The 22920-nt window shown below is 44.6% G+C and overlaps 1 protein-coding gene across 4 annotated transcripts in view; it reads right to left on the reverse strand.

Moving 5' to 3' along the window:
- Positions 1 to 22920, reverse strand: part of RXRA (retinoid X receptor alpha) — a 268856-nt gene that overhangs the window by 56687 nt on the left and 189249 nt on the right. For all 4 annotated transcript variants that reach the window (XM_069747491.1, XM_069747493.1, XM_069747490.1 and 1 more), the window contains one exon: positions 10184 to 10440. In XM_069747491.1, the coding sequence (XP_069603592.1) occupies positions 10184 to 10440 (257 nt within the window). The remainder of the gene's footprint in view (positions 1 to 10183; positions 10441 to 22920) is intronic.

Here is a 22920-nt window from a genome sequence, read left to right on the forward strand (position 1 = left end):
CTATGAAGGTGCCAGGGGCAGAGTCCCATCTTCCCCAAAGCAAATACACATAGGAAATGTTGGGAAGAGCGTGACGCCAGCTTTCATTAGTGATCCTTACCGCTTGTGTTTTTACACAAATCCTCATTATATATCAGTCACTTTATTGCCCAAAGTATTTTATGACTCTAAAAATAAAAATTTCTCGTAAGTATTTGTGCCAAGAGGCCTTGTTCACTGTGCCACCATAAAGCCGATGTAACGCCTCTGGGCTTTATAACCCAACTCGCCCGGATGTCCTCCTCGCCTGGAGATCTTACACCATATAAACTTTCGCACCTTCAGAAAGAAAATAATGGAAAAAGCAGAGATGAGAGGCAGCGCGATGTGAGACACACACTCATTGCCTAATCAGCTTGCCCAAGACTGGCAGGCTCTCTGCAACATCAAAAGCAGCTGGACGGCAGCAGCGAGCGAGTGCAGGCGGCGAGGGGGAGACACAGCTCAGTCTAGAGGATCACAGGCCTGCACCAAGTCTGAAGTGGTTTTATCTAATGCTCAGGGAGGGTGATGATTCCATGTCAGGTGGGAGGACTGTACCTAAGATGTGGAAATGATAAGATAATCATCCTCTACATTACTGCACAGCTGCCAGCAGTATGTAGTCAGGATTACACCTCCTGTCTCATCAGCGTTGTGTGACGTACGTCGCAATGCGTCGTTTTGGAGAAAAAACGCATCCTGCAAAGTTGCCCGCAGGATGCGTTTTTTTTCCATAGACTTGCATTAGCGACGCATTACGACGTATGGCCACACGTCTCATCCATCGTGCGACGGATGCGTCGTGTTTTTGCGGACCGTCGGCACAAAAAAACGTTGCATGTAACATTTTTTGTGCGTCGTGTCCGCCATTTCCGACCGTGCATGCGCGGCCGGAATGCCACCCCCTCCTCCCTGGACCTTATCATGGGGCAGCGGATGCGTTGTAAAACTGCATCCGCTGCCCCGTTGTTCATTTTTTTCGCAGTTTGCATCGGTACGTCGGGCCGACGCTAGTGTGAAAGTAGCCTAACCTATAAGCGGATAATAGGCTGGAAAGCACGTCATTGTTTACAGATACAAGTATCCAATTATCAGCACACAAAGTAAAGGGGGAGAGGCACAGAGATACACGTATCCAATCATTACACATGACTAAAGGGTGACAGGCTCTTTAAAAGCATTTTCACCTAATGTAAGCCCCCCCGCTCAAGCCATAAAGCAGTATAGCGGGGGTCTCATGTCCTCATAGACCCTGCTCTGTCTATTTTATTGGGAACTATTTTATGCATTTTTATGATGTTATTGTAATGTCAGAATCTGTGGTAGATTCGTGACAATCTGGTTTCAACCAGTTTTTGAGCGGCAAGTTTGCTGAATTCTCATTGGTGGAGAGCGTTTTTGGCGGTCTTTTTCAAATATTTAACCTGACTGGCGGTTCTGAGCGCCTCAGTTGCTGACGCAAGATTTAAGAAGAGATACCGCGCTGTCATGGAGAAGCTTATGCAGGAGCTTCTAGCCAGGGCCGGGGGTGAAAACGGCCTGGATTGGTTAAAAAGCTGTCTGGCTATGAGTCCCTTGCCGTCAGCCTCCGAAGCCATTCCTTCCCCTCCGGTTCAAGAGCCCCTTCCTCCGTTGCCAAGCCCTGTACCTGCTGCTGTGACTGATTCAAGCTCCGGAACTCGTCCCAGGAAGTCTAGGTCTGTGCCGTCTGCAGCTGCGGGTTCTGCGACTCCCAGGCGTAGCGCTCGGGACGCCGGTAAGAGGCCGCGTCGCTGCACCTCAGACAAATCCCGCAGCCCGGTGCGGGATCTTAGCCGGTGCCCTTAGCGTGAACTTTCGCCGTCATATGAAGGATCCGGAAGGTCAGGTGAGGGGCAGGGCCGTAAAAGCGCCGCGGTCCCCTCCTCTTCTCGCTCCAGAGCGGCCATCTTTGCTCCGGCACAGCAAGGAAGGCCGGCTCCAGCTGTTGCTACACAGTCCTCCGAAGAAGAAGATGATCCCCAAGCAAATTCTCTCAGAGAGCCGCGCTCACCTATTATGGTGGGCTTGAGCGCAAGTGGCTCTGGAGAGCGACGCCGAGACGTTCTGCATTCAAAGGGTGAGTTAACTAACTTCCCTTTTCCTCACAATCAATTGAAGGAACTTATTAAATCGGTTATATGTGAGACCATGGGTAATGTGGGTCTCCCTTCTCCTTTAGTATCTACTAGCATTTCTTTACCTTCAGAAGCGCCTGCCCTTGGTCTTACCCCTTTGAATCCTTTTAAGGAGGCGCTTATGTGCGAACTGTCGCCCCTTGGTTTTCACTTAAGCTCTTCGGTGAAGGAGCTTATTTGGAACAATAATTATATTGATCTATTTTCTCTCCTGCCTCGCAGAGATCAGCCCCCCAAGTCAGATAAAAAAGATGATAGGGCTGACTCTGATGACAGTAAACGTAACATTAGATCTTTTAACAATTGGATACAGGCTTTTGCTATATATGCTGCAGTTTTGGGGGGAAAATCCCCTAATCTTTGCAGCAGCCTGTTTCAGCACGTCGACATCATTTTAGAAGCCTATAGGAATTTTGGAGGTGCTGCTTGGCTTCACTATGATGAGGCATTTAGACACAAACTTTCAGTTCACCCGGAGGTCAAGTGGGGTACTAAGGACATTGGCTTGTGGATTAACCTCATGCTGCCATCGAGAAATGTGGTTAGCAGGCAATCGGTTAATTCCTTTCCTAAAAAAGGCGTCTGCTTCGCCTTCAACGAGTCTTTTTGCAAGTGGAACAACAACTGTAGGTTTAGGCATGAGTGCTCGTTCTGCGGTAACCCCCACCCCATGTCCAAGTGTTTTAAGAAGCAAGCAGCTCAGCAATCTTCAATTAGGGATTCTAACCCAAAAGGCCCGAACGCCAGTGATTCTGGAAAATATGGTCTATTGGCTAAGCAAATTCCCAAACAAGGAGACTAGTCGTCTCCTTTATGATGGGTTCTATTCCGGTTTTTTTGTTCCTCGTTTTGTAGGGAAAGGTTGCACTTTAGTAAAAAATTTATCATCTGTTTCCGCTTTTCCCGAAGTTGTTAGGGAAAAAATTTCTAACGAGTTAGAATTTGGTAGGGTGGCTGGCCCTTTTTCGTCCCCTCCTTTCTTGAATTTTCGCATTTCGCCCCTAGGGGTGGTTCCTAAAAAAGATTCTGGTTCGTTTCGTTTAATCCACCATCTATCGTATCCACCGGGTCAGTCCCTAAACGATGAAGTGGATAAGGATCTGTGTTCAGTATCCCATTCTTCTTTGGACGGCGCGTTAGATCTTCTAAGAAAATTTGGCCCTTTTTCCTTGTTGGCTAAATCCGATATTAAATCGGCTTTTAGGCTCTTACCAGTTCACCCTATGGGTTTCAATTCGTTGGGTTTTCAGTTTGATAACTGTTTTTTCTTTGATAGGTGCCTTCCAATGGGCTTTTCTTTGTCTTGCTTTTATTTTGAATCTTTTTCTGTTTTTCTACATTGGGTATTGCAATCCAGCTGTGTAGAGGCTGGTATTTTGCACTACCTGGATGATTTCCTTTTTGTGGGTCCTCCTCATTCTCGCGTATGTAGGGATACCTTGGACAGCTTCTTACGTCTGTGTGCTCACTTTGGAGTTCCCATCGCCCACGATAAGACAGTCGGCCCATGTAGTCAGATTGAATTTTTAGGTATTTTAATTGACTCAGAAAAAATGGTAGCTATTTTGCCTGAGGCAAAGGTTGCTAAACTGCGAGCATCTCTTTCGGAATTTTTGTCTAAGGAAAAAATTATCCTCAAGGATTTGCAAGCTTTGTTGGGCCTTCTTAATTTCGCCCTTCGGGTTATCCCAATGGACCGTGTATTTTCGAGAAGTCTTTACGAAGCTACTAAGGGGTTTTCTTCACCTAAGTCCCACATCAGGGTCCGATCGGATCTTAAGGAGGATGCAAGAATTTGGCTCTTATTCTTGGCTGACTTTAATGGCAGATCTGTTATTCAGTCTCCTTTTATCAATGCAGATTCCATTCCGCTGGCCTTTTCGGCGGAGGTTTCCTTAGGCGTCGGTCTTTTATTTTCTTCACACTGGGTTCACTTGAGTTGGCCTGACGATTGTAATTTTGTTAAGGTCATTAATAACTCCCTGCTCATAGAGCTCTTCGCGATTTTTTCACTCATTTTTCTTTGGGGCAACGAATTGCAGAATTCAAGAATTTTGTTAAATTCTTCAAACCAGGCGGTCGTTTTTGCTATCAATACCCTTTCTTCAAAGAACCTTTGGGCCGCAAAAATTCTGAGGCAATTAGTTTTATTGTGTTTAAAAAATAACGTTTGGTTGAAGGCAAAAGTGGGTGTTAGCAATTTTAGTAATTGTACGGAGCTAATTTTGAATAGTCAGTGGATTAATTTTTTCCAACAGGTTCCATTAGCGGACAAAGAAGCAACGTTTTGTCCTCCCTCAGTCTGGGATGTGATCTCAGCTTAGTACCGTATTTTATAGAAAATTCATTGTCCAAACGATCATGGGCTGATTATTCAGCCGCATGGAAGAAGTGGACTGATTTTTGTGTTTTGCATGGTTTTGAAGTATTGGTGTCTGATCCTTTCGTGGCCTTACAATTTGCGGAGTCCTTACTCAAGAAGAACTTATCTTACTCTGCAGTGGCGAAATGCTTCGCAGGAGTTTCCTTTTTCTTTAAGGTTCATGGGAGAACTGCTCTAACTGACCTTTTTCTCGTGAAACAGTTTTTGAAAGGCCTGAAACGTGAAAATTTTTTACCTGATTCCAGACGCCCTATCTCATTTTCGTTATTGATAAGCATTTGCTCAGCGCTGACTAGTGTTTGTTCGAATTCGGAGGAAGCTTTATTATTTAATGCCATTTTTTCCATCTGTTTTTTTGGAGCTCTTAGAGTGAGCGAGATAGTATCCTTTAAAAAAGCCGAACCATCTGGGCTCAGACTAGAGGACGTTAAGCTATGCGATTCATCCCTCTTAGTGTTTATAAGGAAATCTAAAACCGATCAGTTAGGAAGGGGTAGTGAAATTCGCTTGAATTCATTTTATGATCCTACTATTTGCCCGGTTCTTAACTTTTCAAAATGGATTGTTAATAGGCCTGCGGTGCAGGGCCCATTGTTCATACACAGGGATAAGTCACCAGTGACGATATTTCAGTTTAATTTTATCCTCAAGAAATGCCTTTCCTTTTTGGGTAAAAGTCACCTCAAAATATCTTCCCATTCTTTTAGGATTGGTGCAGCTACGGAGGCCGCTAGGGCCGGTTTGTCCGATGCTAAAATCAAAAAAATGGGTAGATGGAACTCTAACCGTTTCAAACTGTATGTTCGTCATAATTTATATGCTGACTAATCGTTTATTCTCTTTTAGGTCCAACTATTGTTTGGATTGTTGGCCACTCATTTGTTTTCTGGGCCCAGAAGAGGGCTAGTCAGCGGTCCTATTCGGAGAATTTATCATTTAACCCTTCTATTACTCAGGTCTTCTGGCATAGCATTCGAGGATTGAAGTGGGCTTCCTTAGTTCCTGAGTTAAACAACTGCATGTTGAAATTTCCTTACCCGGATTTAATTATTATTCATCTTGCTGGTAATGATCTGGGTAAAATCAATACGCTTGATCTGTTAGCGACCATGAGGTCTGATCTTATATTTTTGAGGCAAAATTTTCCTTTTTCAAGCCTTGTTTTTTCTGAGATCATTCCCAGACTCTTTTGGCAACAACAGCAATTTTTATTTCGGATAAAATTCGTAAGAGGGTGAACCGTGCCATGATGAAATTTTTTCCTTTGTTGGGTGGCTTTTCTTTTAGGCACGAAGATTTGGAGGGGTTTCTACCCGGGATGTTTAGACAGGATTTGATTCACTTATCCAATATTGGTCTGGATATTTTTAATTTAAATATGGGCAGCATAATCGAAAAATGGCTGTGCGGTGGGGGGGGGCCTCGACTTGTTTAGTCTCGGCCTTGTGGGGAAAAATCACCCATGTATGGGTGGATTTGGACATTTGGAGAATTTGAATTTATTTTATGGAAGTTTATTTATTGGAAATATTTAAGGTATTTTATGTAACCCTGAATAAAACCGCACGGCCAATTTTATGCCACTGTGATATCTGTGTCCTGTGTATTTATTTGGGTATGGGTTTTGTGGGGACATGTAAGCCCCCCCGCTCAAGCCATAAAGCAGTATAGCGGTGGTCTCATGTCCTCATAGACCCTGCTCTGTCTATTTTATTGGGAACTATTTTATGCATTTTTATGATGTTATTGTAATGTCAGAATCTGTGGTAGATTCGTGACAATCTGGTTTCAACCAGTTTTTGAGCGGCAAGTTTGCTGAATTCTCATTGGTGGAGAGCGTTTTTGGCGGTCTTTTTTTCAAATATTTAACCTGACTGGCGGTTCTGAGCGCCTCAGTTGCTGACGCAAGATTTAAGAAGAGCCAACCCTCCCTCCCTCTATATCGTCATTCATCCTGTCGTGTGGTTTTAATTGTGGGGAAAAATCACCCATGTATGGGTGGATTTGGACATTTGGAAATTTGGAGAATTTGAATTTATTTTATGGAAGTTTATTTATTGGAAATATTTAAGGTATTTTATGTAACCCTGAATAAAACCGCACGGCCAATTTTATGCCACTGTGATATCTGTGTCCTGTGTATTTATTTGGGTATGGGTTTTGTGGGGACATGCTATTTATCACCTATCAGACTATACGACAGCAGCGTGTTCTTTATAGAAGATGGAGAGACCTTCCGATGGTTTCAAGGACATGAAATAAGAATGCATTATCGCCTGTTATGTAAGGATGGATGAATGCCACCATGAAGGACACAAGGGCTATACACAAGAAAAGGAGAAACTTTCCAGACTTCAATCTTCAAAACCCGTAATATTAAAATATCACAACCCTGAAACGGGGCTAAAAAGAGCAGCATGAAAAGCCAAAAAAAAGTGCAGAATGCCAGCTGGCTGCTCTTTGAGTGGAAAGTTCAGAGTAACCTCTCCAAACATTTGTAGATCTGATGCAAAAATTTGGTCAATATTCTTCATGCAAATTCACTCTTGAAAATATAAAAGCACCAAAACCAGAGAGGGTCGTGCTGTGGTCTTAGTTCACCTCTTGTAGCATCCTAGGACCGGGAAGCTCTCATGCTACATATCTAGGAGTTACACGTTACTGCTTACTAGTGAATATGCAGATGTCACAGGAGACCATGAAGTATCAATAGGAAGTAGAAGGCCCCATTATAAGACTCCAGCCTGATGTGACGTGAGGGTGGCAAATATACAGCACCTCTATACCTGAACATTATAAATCTAACGCACCAGACACCAAGGGGAAAAATATTTAAGCTAGAAACATCTCTGGTTTTCATTGCAGCTCTGGAGAGACTTATCACTTAATTCTATCCTGCAGCAAGAACGCGCACACTCCTTGCAGCTCCACATGTTATCTGGGGTAAGTGCATTGTTAACAGGTACGATCAGCATCCAGTCCAGATGTGTGCAGGATAATGGCAGAAACTCCCAGAAATGAGAGCTCAGTGGCCGCCAGGGAGGATCACTGCTGGTCCAAGACTGGTGTTCTAGAGACTGACATCACCCGGAACAGAGGAGTGTATGTATGTATATATATATATATATATATATATATATATATAGATTATCACACTTGAAGCCTTTAATAAGTGAACAGTAGATGAGGCAAATACACTAGTCGGCACTTCCTTTCTTCAGTCTGATAGGATGTGGTCCTCCTAGCTGTCCCTAGTACCCTGGGAGCCCCTTCATATTCCAGACCACGCAAGATGTTGTGTGACTATCGCTAATGCTCTTCAGAGTAAGAGACATATGTTGGAGAGATCCAGCACAGCCTTATTGGCTTGTTCTCTGTAATCACTTAAGAAGGTCTATGACATCGGAGGGCGAAAGTCTCAACCATCGTATCTTGCACGCACCTTCCCGATAATCCATCAAAGACACAGAAATCATTATCACAAGATCTGGGGGGCTGTGCCCGCAGCGGTCGCCAGTGTCAGACGCTATATACCAGCGCAGCCTGGAATTGCAGCCCGCGCCCCCCTGGATATGTAGAGTCTTCACATCCGGTAATGGCACTTCTGTAATGTAACCCATGGACCAGATTCAGAGGCGCCTGTTACCCGGATGACACATCGAGCAGCTTCATTAGGAAAGTCCCCTTTTCATTCTCACCGGAGGCTTCCTACCACAGCACTTCTGGAATAACTGAATATACAGGGTCACATATCACAGTTTGCACAGGACTAGAGCAGTCCCAGGATATCTGTGACTTCTGAACCACGTTTGTGGTCTGGCAATATGGATGGCACATTGTGCTAGTAATTTCCATGTAATACATAAAATGAGCCTCCTTATTTAGATCAGGTGCCACAATACCCTTCTCTGCCTGTACCTATCATTCCCACAATGCCCTTCTCCACCTGTACCTATCACTCTCACAATGCCCTTCTCCGCCTGTACCTATCACTCCCACAATGCCCTTCTCCGCCTGTACCTATCACTCTCACAATGCCCTTCTCCGCCTGTACCTATCACTCCCACAATGCCCTTCTCCGCCTGTACCTATCACTCCCACAATGCCCTTCTCCGCCTGTACCTATCACTCCCACAATGCCCTTCTCCGCCTGTACCTATCACTCTCACAATGCCCTTCTCCGCCTGTACCTATCACTCCCACAATGCCCTTCTCCGCCTGTACCTATCACTCCCACAATGCCCTTCTCCGCCTGTACCTATCACTCTCACAATGCCCTTCTCCGCCTGTACCTATCACTCCCACAATGCCCTTCTCCGCCTGTACCCATCACTCCCACAATGCCCTTCTCCGCCTGTACCCATCACTCCCACAATGCCCTTCTCCGCCTGTACCTATCACTCCCACAATGCCCTTCTCCGCCTGTACCTATCACTCCCACAATGCCCTTCTCCGCCTGTACCTATCACTCCCACAATGCCCTTCTCCGCCTGTACCTATCACTCCCACAATGCCCTTCTCCACCTGTACCTATCACTCCCACAATGCCCCTCTCCGCCTGTACCTATCACTCCCACAATACCCTTTTCTGCCTGTACCTATCACTCCCACAAAGCCCTTCTCTGCCTGTACCTATCACTCCCACAATGCCCTTCTCCGCCTGTACCTATCACTCCCACAATGCCCTTCTCCGCCTGTACCTATCACTCCCATAATGCCCTTCTCCACCTGTACCTATCACTCCCACAATGCCCTTCTCCGCCTGTACCTATTACTCCCACAATACCCTTCTCCGCCTGTACCTATCACTCCCACAATGCCCTTTTAGAAACCAAAAATTGCCTATAGGCGCAGCTCTCATCATCATCCATCTGCTTTAGGGTAATTCTGGACACTCCTGATCCATCACTACAATTCCCCATCATTGCTGCTTTCATACTACTACTCCCATCCTCTGCATAGTACATCATCACCATATATCCTCTGTGGCCGTGGTAATTGAGATTTGAGAGCCATGTTGTGGCTCATTAGGGAATATTATTATGACTTGAGGCAGGACGCTGCAGATTACGCCCGGTCTTGTAGAAGGTGCCAATGTCTGGGTGACAGGTGGCAGTCAGCTGCTGGTGCTCTGTTGCTTATTATAGTGTAAGCGCTTTACGTCTGGGAGGGGGGACCTGAGGGGATTTGGACATTTAGATAATCTTTCTGCTCGTCAACCCACCCACCTAAGCAAATCCCGTGTTCATTAACCCCTTAACTAGATTTACTTTGTTACATGAAGATATAATCTGTGCAACATGTTCCAGACAGACGTCAGAGTCCGTCCACACGACTGTAGGTTTTACACAATATGTCAAATCTAAAGGAAGGGTCTAATTCTAAATACATTTAAAAGGATAGATGGATGTAGTATATTGCTCCGTGCTGGCAGCCATATCAAGCAGGAAAATGGAATTTAGTGTCCTAAATACAGTGAATGACAGAAAGTTCAAAACATGTCCTGCCCTCATGATCACTGCCTGTGCAGTATCCCGGATTACAGGACAGGAAGACTGATGTGCACAAGAGAATATTTTCCCCCCCAATTTACAACCTAGAGTTACAACCACAACAAACTCACCTGAGGACTGCTAGTGCCAAAGCCCATGCCCGCTGCGGACTGCAGCGACATTGAGGGCCCCAGAGGCGGGCTGATGACTGAGAACGGTGGACCCATTCCATTGATGGGAGAGCCGAGAGGTGAGTGGAGCTGGGTTGGGGAGCCCAACGATGAGCTGATACCGGAACTGCTGAGCGATGGATGCAGCAGAGGCGTGCTCATAGACCCACGGAGACTCTGAGAGTTCAGGGCGGTGGAATTAACCTGGGTGGAAAAATCTGTGAAGAAAAAAACAAACAAAAACATCAAGATCAGTGGCTGGAGACAAAGCAAAACACATCCTCAAATTTTGAGAGAGAAATCTAGGAGCCCCCATGATTTATGGTTGACCTGGATGCAAAGACATCCAAAGCAACCTAAAAGGCGATCCAGGATGACAAAATGCTCCTGATCATGGCTGCTTTCTTCCTGAAAAAGAGCCACTATTGTCCACAGGTCAGCCAGGTTATTGCAGATCAGTCCCATCCACTTAAGTGGGACAGAAGCACAAAACCAGACCAAACCTATGGAAGTCGCTGTTTGTACAAGAAAGCAGCCATTACTCTACCTCAACTACTACATAGATAAACCTGTTTCTATTGATGTGGAGGGGCTGAGCACATTAGGATACATGTCGACGATGAGGAACTGCCGCAGAATTGACGTTGTGTATTTATGCAGTGTGAAACCCGCAGCGGCCAGATCTTACAGCATAGTGGATGGGATGTCTAGAAATCCCATGTCCACGATGTTTGTGCAGACACCTGCGGCTCACCCGTGGAGACTGACATGTGGCACGTCTTTCAAGGCTGCAGCATGTCAATTTCTCTTGAGAAGATGCTAGTCTCTGCAACAGAAATTACATAAATAGAATGAATTGAATATGGTGAATCCGCACGGTTCAGTGATCACATGCGTTTCTACCCGAGTTCAATAGAAGACTGTGTTTTTGGAAGCAGAGAACATAAGCGGTGTCAAAAGCGCTGCTACTTCGGATCATGGGCATATAGCCTTAAATGTTCTTCAGCTCTGTATACAGTATACGAAGTCCCAGCAGACTGGAAATGTAGCCACTTTGTATAAGGTGAGGAAATACATCCTGGCGCTCAGCCCAGTCCTGATCCCGGTGTGATCAGTTATTAAATCCCTGGATAACTGAGAAATGACGTCAACCCATGCACGGTCTCTCTTCATGTAACACATGCCATGTGTGTCATATGTAAAAGGCATATGCTTTATTTCCCTGCCTGGATGATGTCATGTCATATATTGTTTAGGGCCCAACCTGGGGCCACCTGGAAGGTCACAGTTTGCTGCCTCACCAGCCTGGTATGTAGCATGCAGCCAATATGTTTTTGTGCATTCATCATCTCTATATAAAAGCAATAGTCAATTCTAAACCTGAAATGATAAAGCTATGAGTGCATTTCTGAAGGATGTCTCCAAAAACAAATTATCATGACAGTATATAGAGAGATATATGAGGCAGAGGTTCTGCAGAGGAGGACGCAGACTATGTAATGCCATAGACGTAGGCAATGGGTACAGTCTTGACTTTTCTCTATATGGAACATGGTTCTCCAAGATGGCTAGAACGGTCCACAGTCTCTTTACAATCACTGACTCATTAGAAAGCTATAATATACCAGGTTAATGTTCTTCTCATGACACAATGTGCACAGCCACCACAATGCTTGACAACATGACAGGACGATAATTCTTGTAACACACGGGGCCCTGTCATCGCACTGGAGTATAAATATAAATCGGAGGAAATAGGATATCCATGTATTGTGTAACATTCATCCTACATATACACAGAGGTCCGGGCACTAGAGACAGCGAAAGTCATTAGGAAGGAAGTTAATGTTATATTTTTGACCTCTGAAATCAAAGATTCATTTTCGCTGCACTCACTATTCTGCTGGTGCAGTCACTGTGTACATACATTACATTACTGATCCTGTACTGATCCTGAGTTACATCCTGTATTATACTCCAGAGCTGCACTCACTATTCTGCTGGTGCAGTCACTGTGTACATACATTACTGATCCTGAGTTACATCCTGTATTATACTCCAGAGCTGCACTCACTATTCTGCTGGTGCAGTCACTGTATACATACAGTACATTACTGATCCTGAGTTACATCCTGTATTATACCCCAGAGCGGCACTCACTATTCTGCTGGTGCACTCACTGTGTACATAAATTACATTACTGATCCTGTACTGATCCTGAGTTACATCCTATATTATACTCCAGAGCTGCACTCACTTTTCTGCTGGTAGAGTCACTGCATACATACATTACTAATCCTGTACTGATCCTGGGTTAAATATTGTATTAGACCCCAGAGCTGCACTCACTATTCTGCTGGTGCAGTCACTGTGTACATACAGTACATTACTGATCCTGTACTGATCCTGAGTTACCTCCTGTATTATACTCCAGAGCTGCAATTATTAACGTCAGAATTAAAGTTTCTGTTTTCCCTGTTTGCTCAGTGTCGGCACAGAAGTTTTTCTGGTAATTTGCATGCTGGGAATTGTCTGTATACCACCTACTGTGCAGGAATTGCCTATGTGCACTATAAGCACTAAGCTAATAAGCTGTGTATATGCCTACATGCTAATTGCCCGTTTCCCAATAACAGAACTGTGCATGCAGCACTGGAGTATAATACAGGCTGTAATTTGGAATCCATGTTATAGAAGTCAAGCTAACTTTACATATAAACAGACGATTCCAAAACGAGAAGTTAAAAAATGCAACAAATGTGAAATAAACGACAGACTAGACAATCCTCTGTGGATTCCAGACTGATGCGTTTTGCCTTCACTGACACATTGCAACAGTCAAGAGATAGGTTGATCTATTTATCTCACAGAGGATTGTCTAGACTGGAAATCTGTAACCCCAGCTGTGGGAAGTATTAGCGCTTTACAGCCTCTGGATATAAAAGGAGAAAGTTCAAATTCATCTTGAAAATGAAACACAAATTCCAACTATACAGAAAAGCCTTTTACGCGGAGCTACATTATGGGCCGGTTCTTGGCTTTTTGCACCACATACAGTAATGATGTACAGGGACTGCTTTTCATCAGCTGATGTGCAAGTCACAGGGCGTCTCACCCATCACTAGGTTTCCCATCTATTCCCATCCTGTTTGCAGCGCATGGTAAAAACAAGCCGGCATTAATTATACATGATGTTCTCACCACAAGTCGTTACACAAATGACTAATCCGGTTTGATGGAACAATTTACACTGCACTCATTAATAATGAACATTGCAGCCACATGGATTTCCAGAATTTACCCTTTACCCCATCTTTCAGGAGCCTCATCGTATGACCAGAATTCAACCTGGTAAGAGCCATTGATTGCACTGGTCAATGGCAAATCAGTCATATTCCGGCATAAAAGCCCTTCATCCTACCCTACAGACATGGCAGACAGAAAACCATATTACATACCAGTGTGATAATAACGCCAGTGTGCTGCAGGTGGGCATGCTCACAGCACTGTGTACCACCAAGGTGCCCTGACTCGCGGCTCCGGTAGCCGCCTATATTGTATCAGCTCATTGTATTTACTAACATTCAATTCAGAGTCTCCATCTTCTTCCTAAGACTTTCTAGCCATTGCCAAGTACACCAGATATTGGGAAAGGTCTCGTACTATCAGACTTGTTCCCTATTCTAAGGCATCACTGATCTGAGTAATATCTGACGTTCTACACTTTGAAGCCTGTCATCGTCACCTAGCGGGCGACCCACACACTGACGAGCCTGAGTCCGGAGATCCCTGCGCTATTTATACTCATTTCATAACAACGTCATGGCTAGTTCTTTGACTCCATCCCTGTAGGTGGTAACGAATATACAGCACCATAAGAATTAGATGTTAACCCTTCCACGCCCAGCGTGATCAATCCTCCCGAGCCTTTCCTAAGTTTCTAAGAGAATGACACAAAACTGCACATCCTCTGTTAAACACAATGTCGCACTATTACAACCTGCAACAGTTGCTTCCATAAGTTAAATGGGATGTGTATTTTCGCAACTAATTTTTCTTTCTCGCTAGTCTTCATTCAATAGTGGTCATATGTATACAGCTACAAAGTAGAGCTGTGTGTCTCCATGGTTACAGACTACAAACAACCCATGTGTAGTCTGATCCTGCAGTCATATGTTAGTCCACGTCCCCTGCTTCTTGCTTACCTATGATTTCCGGCTGTGTTCTGCTGCCCAGATGAGAGATCTTGCTCTTCGGAGGTTACACTATCCTGATGACATGCAATGACTAACTGTTGGCTACAGACACCATCATTTTGTCACCCTTCCACCTTGATTATTGAAATCTTTTCAGTGGCTTTTTGGAGGGATGTGCCAAGTGGTTGGTCGCTGCTGTCTCCTTTCGCTTGTGAATGACATGAGACTGAAGTGCTAACCACCAGTGGAATTGCTACATGAGGGTAGATCCGTTTTGCCCTTTTGCATTTTCCAGCCACATTAGTTTTGGTGACATTTAGTCATCAGCATGTATTAACCACAGGTTTATAAAGGAAGGGACATGACGTGAGAGCGGGCAGAAAACAGGAAGTGTGAATGTAGGCAACACTTACAACACGGATCTGTGACACAATGACTGACGCCTGTGAAAACACCTGAACATGTAGAGCCAGGACCGATGACGATGACGCTGGCTGAATATCCTGTGACTGGCGAGTAAGCACAGACAAGTTATCAAAACTGCTGCAAAGGAAAAGCGGAAACATTGCCCATTGCAACCAGATTCTAGCTCTCACTTTTCAGAGGTCCCTTTTGTTTTTTAAGTTTTAAAGATAAAAGCTGATACCAGACAGTTCACATTGTGCAGTAAGTTCGGCTGACGCAGGATTTCTGTTGCAGAGGAGACATAAATGTGCAGTTTGCACTGCCAGGAGTCTGAACTAGGATTTACCCAACTTTCATTTGATCCTAATGTTTTCCATGAATTCTCTGCCTGATTTACACACAGATCGTGCGTGTATTTGAGTTGATGAATCAGCACTGAAATCTGCAAGTAAAACATGTTGTGCGAATATCGCCACAGAGGGACTGCTGCATTTTTCCTTTGCGCCAGTAGGTTTCATATGATCCCTTCCTTAGATGCCATGTATCCTGCTTTACTTACATTTTTTTTTTCACAGTGGATAGCCAGATACATGACCGCCAAGACTTTGATTTAATTTCCCTGTGTGGCCTTCACTATCTGTCATTATTTTTGTAACTTCTATTTGCTTTCCTATGTTTGCTTGCATAACCTGGTTGCTCAGTGTTTGCGTTTACGGAGCCAATTTAGAAACTCAACGAAGTGATCCATGTTGTGTAAGGTGGTCAGGGAGATGTTCCAGCTTCCTTATTCCATCTCCAGTTGGCGATGGTCTCCAGAATGTCCGGCTTCAGGAATTGCACTTCTCGTCAGCCGTGATCTCAGCTTACTTCTGGAGAATGCGCTTGGATATCCCGCCAGTAGCTGAGCACAATCTTACCCACACAGAACCTTCCCTGGAGGATATATCTGGCCACATGAAGCTGAACAAGATTCCAGTTGTGTGCAGAAATGTAATTAATAATTAAATATCACAGAACGGTCCAGCACCATTTTCTACATATCTTGGCACTCTAATTTGAAGCCTGGATCACCACATTGGTCTACTTGTGAGATCATTGGTCGTCCAGGGGATCGATGTTTCAGGAGGTTTGGAAACCATGGTTAGGAGGAGAAAAGATTCCGTCCAGCTTTTGTACTTTTTCTTTTTTTTATTGTATTCATTAAAAATAAATAATTTGCAATCGTTTTACATGGGGGTTGTTGCGTCATGCAGCCTAAATGATGCAAGCAAGTCCAGTATGACCGAGCCAATGCATAAAGTGAGTCTATGCAGGTCAGAAATATTATATATAGGATATTTTGCAAAAATAAAAAGTCACAAAAACAGTTATGGAGAAAAAAAATAACGTTAGTTACTTTGTGCAAAATTAATGAATCATATGCACCATGTTGATGAACTTGGTGCAAAAAAACATCAACCACAAGACAAAAAAATCCACCAATGATAAAATGGGCCCTGATCTTAAGGGTATGTGCACACGTAGGAAAAGAGGTGCAGAATTTTCTGCACAAAATCCGCATCTCCTGGCAGAATCCGCAGCCGCGGATTTGCAGCGGTATTTATGCAGAATTGATGCGGATTTTGTGCGGATTTTCAGCGGTTTTGGGCCACTGCAGAGTTTTAACATGGAGGGGTGCAGAACCGCTGCAGATCCGCACAAAAGAAGTGACTGGCAATTCTTTGAAATCCGCAGCAATTCCGCACTGATTTTTCTGCACCATCTGCACAGCTTTTTTTTTTTTTCCATAGACTAACATTATACTGTACATCACAGTGCGGATCTGCAGCGTTTCTGAGCGGTAAAATCAGCTGCGGATCCGCAGCAAACCCGCATCGTGTGCACATAGCCTTAGAATGGAGTCATTCTTCTTTTTCAAGTTATTCCAAATTCTATTTCTCAAATATTTGTGTGACGGCTCTTGTGGATATCAAATCTGCCTCGTTACATCCAAGCATCCTAAATCTCTGCACGACAACCTCCATGGGACCTGTAATGTTACCGTGGACGTCACCCTGCTTTTCCAATCTCCTGAATGGAGTGGAGGGTTTTACCTTGGCTTGATTTTGCTCCTGTCCTAGGTGACAACCCTCCTTGGGAACTGTAATGGCGTCTTATTTCTCAGAAGGCACATTTGTGTATTCATAACTTTGTACTTGAAGAGAAATCCCAGAATCCGCACAGCAGCACAAAGAAGTTGCAATCATTGTCGGGGCTATTGTAGATGTAATGAGGCGGCGTTTCCATGGAGACAGGCAAAAGGTTCCCAGACGCCTGTAGGAATGAGCCGTCTCGTTCCTGTACAGATATAATTCATAGGAACTCATGTGGAGTCGTGTGCTGCTAACAACAAGTACCACGAACAGTGACAACCTCGAGTGTGAGCCGATGGTCCAAATTATTGCAAAAAAAAAACCCAGCCCAATATATCGGAAACCTGCACAGTGATGTTGTAAAAGCTCAGCGCAGTCCTCAGGCCATCACCACATGTAACCAGCGAGGTTTCAGATCTGGTTACCAGTGATGCATTGCCGGGTCTCAGGCCCCTAATGAGGAGTGGAGAGTTCACAGCTGGGAACATGTCTCTAGAAAGCATCCCGAGTTCTGGGTCGTGATAAATAAGCCGGAGACTTGTGCTGTTGGGTAAATAGAGCGGGGCAAGCCGAGGCCCAGACCTTCTAACCCCATCCCTCCACACGGTGGTCTCTCCACGAAAACATATCAGTTACTGTCACACGGTCTGACACCTCAAATCTGCAAATTGGGAACACAGATGCCCAACCGTGTGCCCTGTGCCCCTCCAGAGATGGCATTACAGCCCATACATGAAGCCTTCCTCTCGTCAGGACAATGAGCCTTATAAAAGGGGAAATAATGTAAAACATTCAGCAAAAGTTTGCCCCTATTGTGCAGTGCAATCCCATGCAGCCAGAGCACATACAGAAAATATATGTGCGCTCATCAGCGCTCCGTTTCACAATCTTCTCTTCTGGTGTAACTACAGGCTGTAGTCTACAGTTCATCCTTAGCGCAGTCATCAGGGATCATGGGGGTTTATATGTAGCACTTTCCACTGCGTATTTGACAATGTGAAAATCCACTGTGCGCAATGGTAGTATCATCTTTTAATGGACTAAAACTCAGCAGCAAACTTTTAGTGTGGTTTTTAGACTACAGAAACTCTGCAGAGGGTCCGCCATTGGGAATATACCCTTAAAGGGGTTGTCTGAAAAGAAAATGTTTTTATTCTTTCTTTAAGGCATGGATTATAATAATAATAATCTGGGAGAGGCACTTTGGCCAAAACGCATGTTGGGGTGGTGGCACCGCAACCTCCAGGTAAATCATGTCCTCCATAGGACTGCTTTGTCAATTGTAATATCCCTCACATTGCTATACATATCTCTGGATATCGCCGTGTTGGTGTCTTCCTCTGTACAAAATAGGTACTATCCACTACTTATATTTCTAGGGATAATTTAGCCACACTCTGAACTCCTGAGCTATTATTATTGTCTAATACTTTACCTGTGTGCAGTTGTGGTGCCACATTCCGGCCATACTTTGTCAACACCCTTCTTACAGTCATCACCCTATTTTATACGAATACATTTTTTTTTAAAATGACTAAATAATGTCTATTCTTTGTAGTCAATCTATGCAAAGAAATATATATCTTACTGTCGGACAACACCTTTAATCCTCCTATCTTGGAAAGAGAGGTCTCCATAGCAATGAGATGATATCAGGCGCTAGTACTTATGCATAGGAGGTGCATTATAGGTTCATGATCAAAGTACAGAATAGGAAAAATGGCGGCGACGGCGTGAGAAAAAATGCTGACCGCTCCAAGTTCTGCACCATAAGACACAAACTATTATAGAAGGTTACGGTACATTAGTAGGAAACCCCAAACTTCTCCTTGTGGACACCATCACTATAACTCCATCAGAAATGTACCAGACTAGTGAGACCCTCATGAATGTTTAGTACCCGCTCATGGCCGCTGTGAATAACTTGAGAATTCATTTTCATAAAGTCACGTCCTGGTAATTGCTGAGCTTTACTAAGGCTGCAGGTTGGCCCCAGGTAACGTTCAGCGAGCAGGGGGTCAATTACACAAATTGCCAGGAGCCTCTAACCCTAAAACCCTTCTATTCCTGACTCTTCCTCTCAGAGAACAGGTCATTGCTGCCCTACAACAAACATAAGACAGGTCCACTCATTAAGCATCGCCCTGCCCCCTCCAGGATCACCCCTGAAGTGCCATGTGGCCAATTAGTACATTTTTACCTTGGTTTTGTGTTCTACATCAGTAGAAACCACAAAACAAAAACTACAGAAACTCATGAGTGAATGAATCAGTGTGCCTCCCCTTACTGATGGCCATCTTTATTTTTCAGCAAACATCATTTTTACAGTCTTTGCTGTAGTGGAAATCCACTCAGCACAAATCCCCGCTGAGCTTGTGCTAACACATAGCAGCCAATCTGAGTAAGCAGAGCTGCACTGTAAAGCATGCAGGAAAGATTACATGGAAATGGAGAATCCTTTCCATACATGTAAATGGGGCCGGTTCTGCAGTGGGTGCGTGGATTTCTGCAAACTTGGCTACAATGAATGAGGCATTTGCAAAAATGTCTCCAATAAATCTGCCATATGTGGATATTCCTTTATGATCTGGAAATGGTGCTTCTTCCTAAGACATGGTCGCTAGAGGCGCGATAATGATATTAATGACATCCCAGCCAGGGAAAGAAAGTGACAGCTGGCGCTTATATTCATAAATGCAAATATACAGAAAAGCGAGGTTCACGGTGACATCCATCCATATGTCTCACTGGATGTTGTCAGATAAAAGAGCGGCTGCTGCTTCTCCCTGCGTATGATGGAGGTTGTGCTCAGCAGGAGAGGAGCTGTAGACTACAAGTTGCAGCATGCCCAGGAGCTTACCCTATATCGCATACCTCCAGACAATGTCTCCATGTGTTCAGCTTTTCTCTGCGACACGTCCCACTATCTACACTGAAGTCACACACGGTCATGACTCGGCTAATGGTTTCCTCATTATGCTGTGGATTTGGCACAGTGTGTAATCGCTCACCCTATGTTATAAAAGGTTGGCAGTGGTATACAATGTCTGTCACACATGGATGTCACACAGCCTCTCCCCAGCCTGCAATGGCTGACAAAGAGCAATAGATAGCATTCGCCTGTGAATAAGTGACGGCCAGGGATGTATCGTCACAGGGACAACTTACAGATCATCCCTTATGGCCGAGACTGGAATCTATAGCATGGGCCACACTGTAGTATCTGTGGTGAATGTGGACACTAAACTGTGCCTGAAAAAAACAGATCAACGCTCCAATTTATGTTTACCTCCAGAACTTAAAAGAACAAAAAAAATAAGTAAAACATTTTTTTCTACGGAAAATTGGTTAGAAAGTAGTGGAAATCCATTTCTAGAAAACCTAGGAGTGAGCAGCTGACCATCAGCTCAGAGCGGGAGCTCCTCCAGGCAAGTACTCTACAGGGATGGAGACCGGCTGCGCTTAGTGAAATCCGCCACAAGAATTGACAAATCGTATATTCTACAAATCTGCAGCTTTACCGTCTGGTGTGGACCGGCCCTAAGCACAAAACCATTCCTCCACTAATCTTCAGTTCAGACTGGTCGTCATGTATGCGCTGCCTGACAACTGCAGGCCTGTAAATGGGGTAGTCAAGCAGAAAGTCCATAGCAACCAGCCTGTCTTGGACCCCTAAGGTGCAGCATTTCCACTTCACTGAGGGCAAAAAAGGGACAGGATTTTTTTTGTTTGAGCCACAAGACACTTCTTGCTTCATGATCTGGTCGCTTCGCTACTTCCTTGGCATTAGATTCTTCTTATCTTTGGGTGTCATGTTCCCTTTAAATCCCACAAAACCATCAATTGGTATAATATTGGGTTATTGGCCTTCAGTGCTCCGCCCCTCCCGTGTGTCATGTCTGCTCTGGCAGCGACCTCTCGTCACCCTGCGCTCCCTCCCCAGTCTACCTTAGTGCGACATGTGAATGGCGGCGTGTTTCCTCAAGGTTGCGCTCTATTGTGACTGACGATCACCCAGAAGGCCAGAACAAGCGGTAACAACATTCAGTTCCCATTTGCTGTTTGTTCCCATGACAACAGCTTACGGACCCACTCACTGACCCAGCGCCCCGTAACAACAATGTACAGGTGTAGAGAGGGGTGAAGGTGTGCACACTCTTACTTTACCTATTCAAGGTGGCGAGACCGGCAATACCATCCCTTCTTCATGATCAGCGCTCCTGTACCTGACCGCCAATATGGAAGTCACATCGGCGATAATGTGCTATCAGTCGGGATAAGTAGGTCACTACCTAGAGCTCCTCACCTATTTATTCCACAGAGATCCAGGGGTTTGGCTGAGCTTTGCCTCAGCTCCATTAAGGTATTATTATTATTTATTAATATAGCAGCATTGATTCCATGGTGCTGTACATGAGAAGGGGTGACATACAAATTACAGATATCACTTACAGTAAGCAAACTAACAATGGCAGACTGATACAGAGGGGCGAGGACCCTGCCCTTGCGGGCTTACATTCTACAGGATGGTGGGGAAGGAGACAGTAGTCAGAGTCAGTGATGGAAATGTAGCTACAAGGTTTACAGGAGTCTCTGGTGGTCTGAGACACACCCCCTGCATTATCATTGGACGGCAGGCTGCTCTCTCCCTCCCCGGCCTCCTCTAATTGGCTGCGGAGTGTAAACATCAGCAGGTGTCAGTGCAGGGACAGACATCCTACACGGAGGAGCATGAGCACTACCCCCGAACCACTCGGGTGAAACACTTCTTTCCCTTGACATCTGCCACTTGCATTAAATGGGTGGGACACCACATGCACATTGGCCAGAGACACCCAAGCTGCCCCTTTCGGTGCATTTCCGTGTACTACATATGGTCAGCCTGGGTAAGAGGTCCCATTAAGTAGGTAGAGACTATGCAGCAGCTTCAAAGACTTAAATTGGTTGCCTTATCATTAATAATGGGTAAAATTGCAAAGTGCTTGTAAAAACAAGCAACTTTGAAATTTTAATCTTATTAAAAAATGTTCTCAAGAAAGGAGGGATTTCAATGTTATTATTTAAATAGAACAGGTCACATTGTACCGAGTCCGATGTGCAGACAGCATTGTGGTATAGAAAAGTAGAGCAGAATGATATCGTAGCTTGCTCAAAAAGATTCAGTAGCAGATGTGCTTTATTCTTTGAGATCCCTTGTGTTTGTCAGTATGAGTCCAGTGGGCGGTCCTAATAGTGATTGACAGCTATCTCAGCAAGCACAGTCATACTGGTAAGCCTGTCAATCACCAAGAAGAACCACCCACTGGACTCATCCATACAATAAGGTATAAAAGGCAAGTTTTACTGAGGCTTTTCCCACAGAGCTGTTCACCCATCTGATCAGTCCCGCCTGCTCTATAGCCAGCTTCCTGCAGGTCAGATCACATTTTCAACAGGACAAGGTCACCTCCATGCTTGTTATCTTGGTTACCAGTCTCCACTGCAGTGCAGGAAAGCTCTCTATGTATATATTTATTTGTATTTTACTCGATTACATAGCACCATTAATTCCACATTGCTTTACAGCTATTATCGGCGCTGTCCCCATTGGGGCTCACAATCTAGATTCCCTATCAGTATGTCTTTAAAGTATAGGAGGAAACTAGAGCATCCAAAGAAAACCCACAGAAACATGGGGAGAACATACAGACTCCGTGCAGATGTTGTCCTTGGTGGGATTTGAACCCAGGACTCCAGAACTGCAAGGCTGCTGTGCTAACCACTGAGCCACCTTATGGCAACATCTGCTGTCCATGTGCACCACAGTCCACACATGCACCTTTTATAGACAATGTGCACATGGATGACTTTCCACATGGACCAACAGTCTGTATGGGGGGGATCCCAGCACGCACTACTTTGGTCCAATATACAGACCACATGTAAATATAAGGCAGCTCCTGCATCCATCCGCTATGTGACTAAC

The sequence above is a fragment of the Ranitomeya imitator genome, chromosome 2 (assembly GCF_032444005.1).
Source record: "Ranitomeya imitator isolate aRanImi1 chromosome 2, aRanImi1.pri, whole genome shotgun sequence".
Lineage (NCBI taxonomy): Eukaryota > Metazoa > Chordata > Amphibia > Anura > Dendrobatidae > Ranitomeya > Ranitomeya imitator.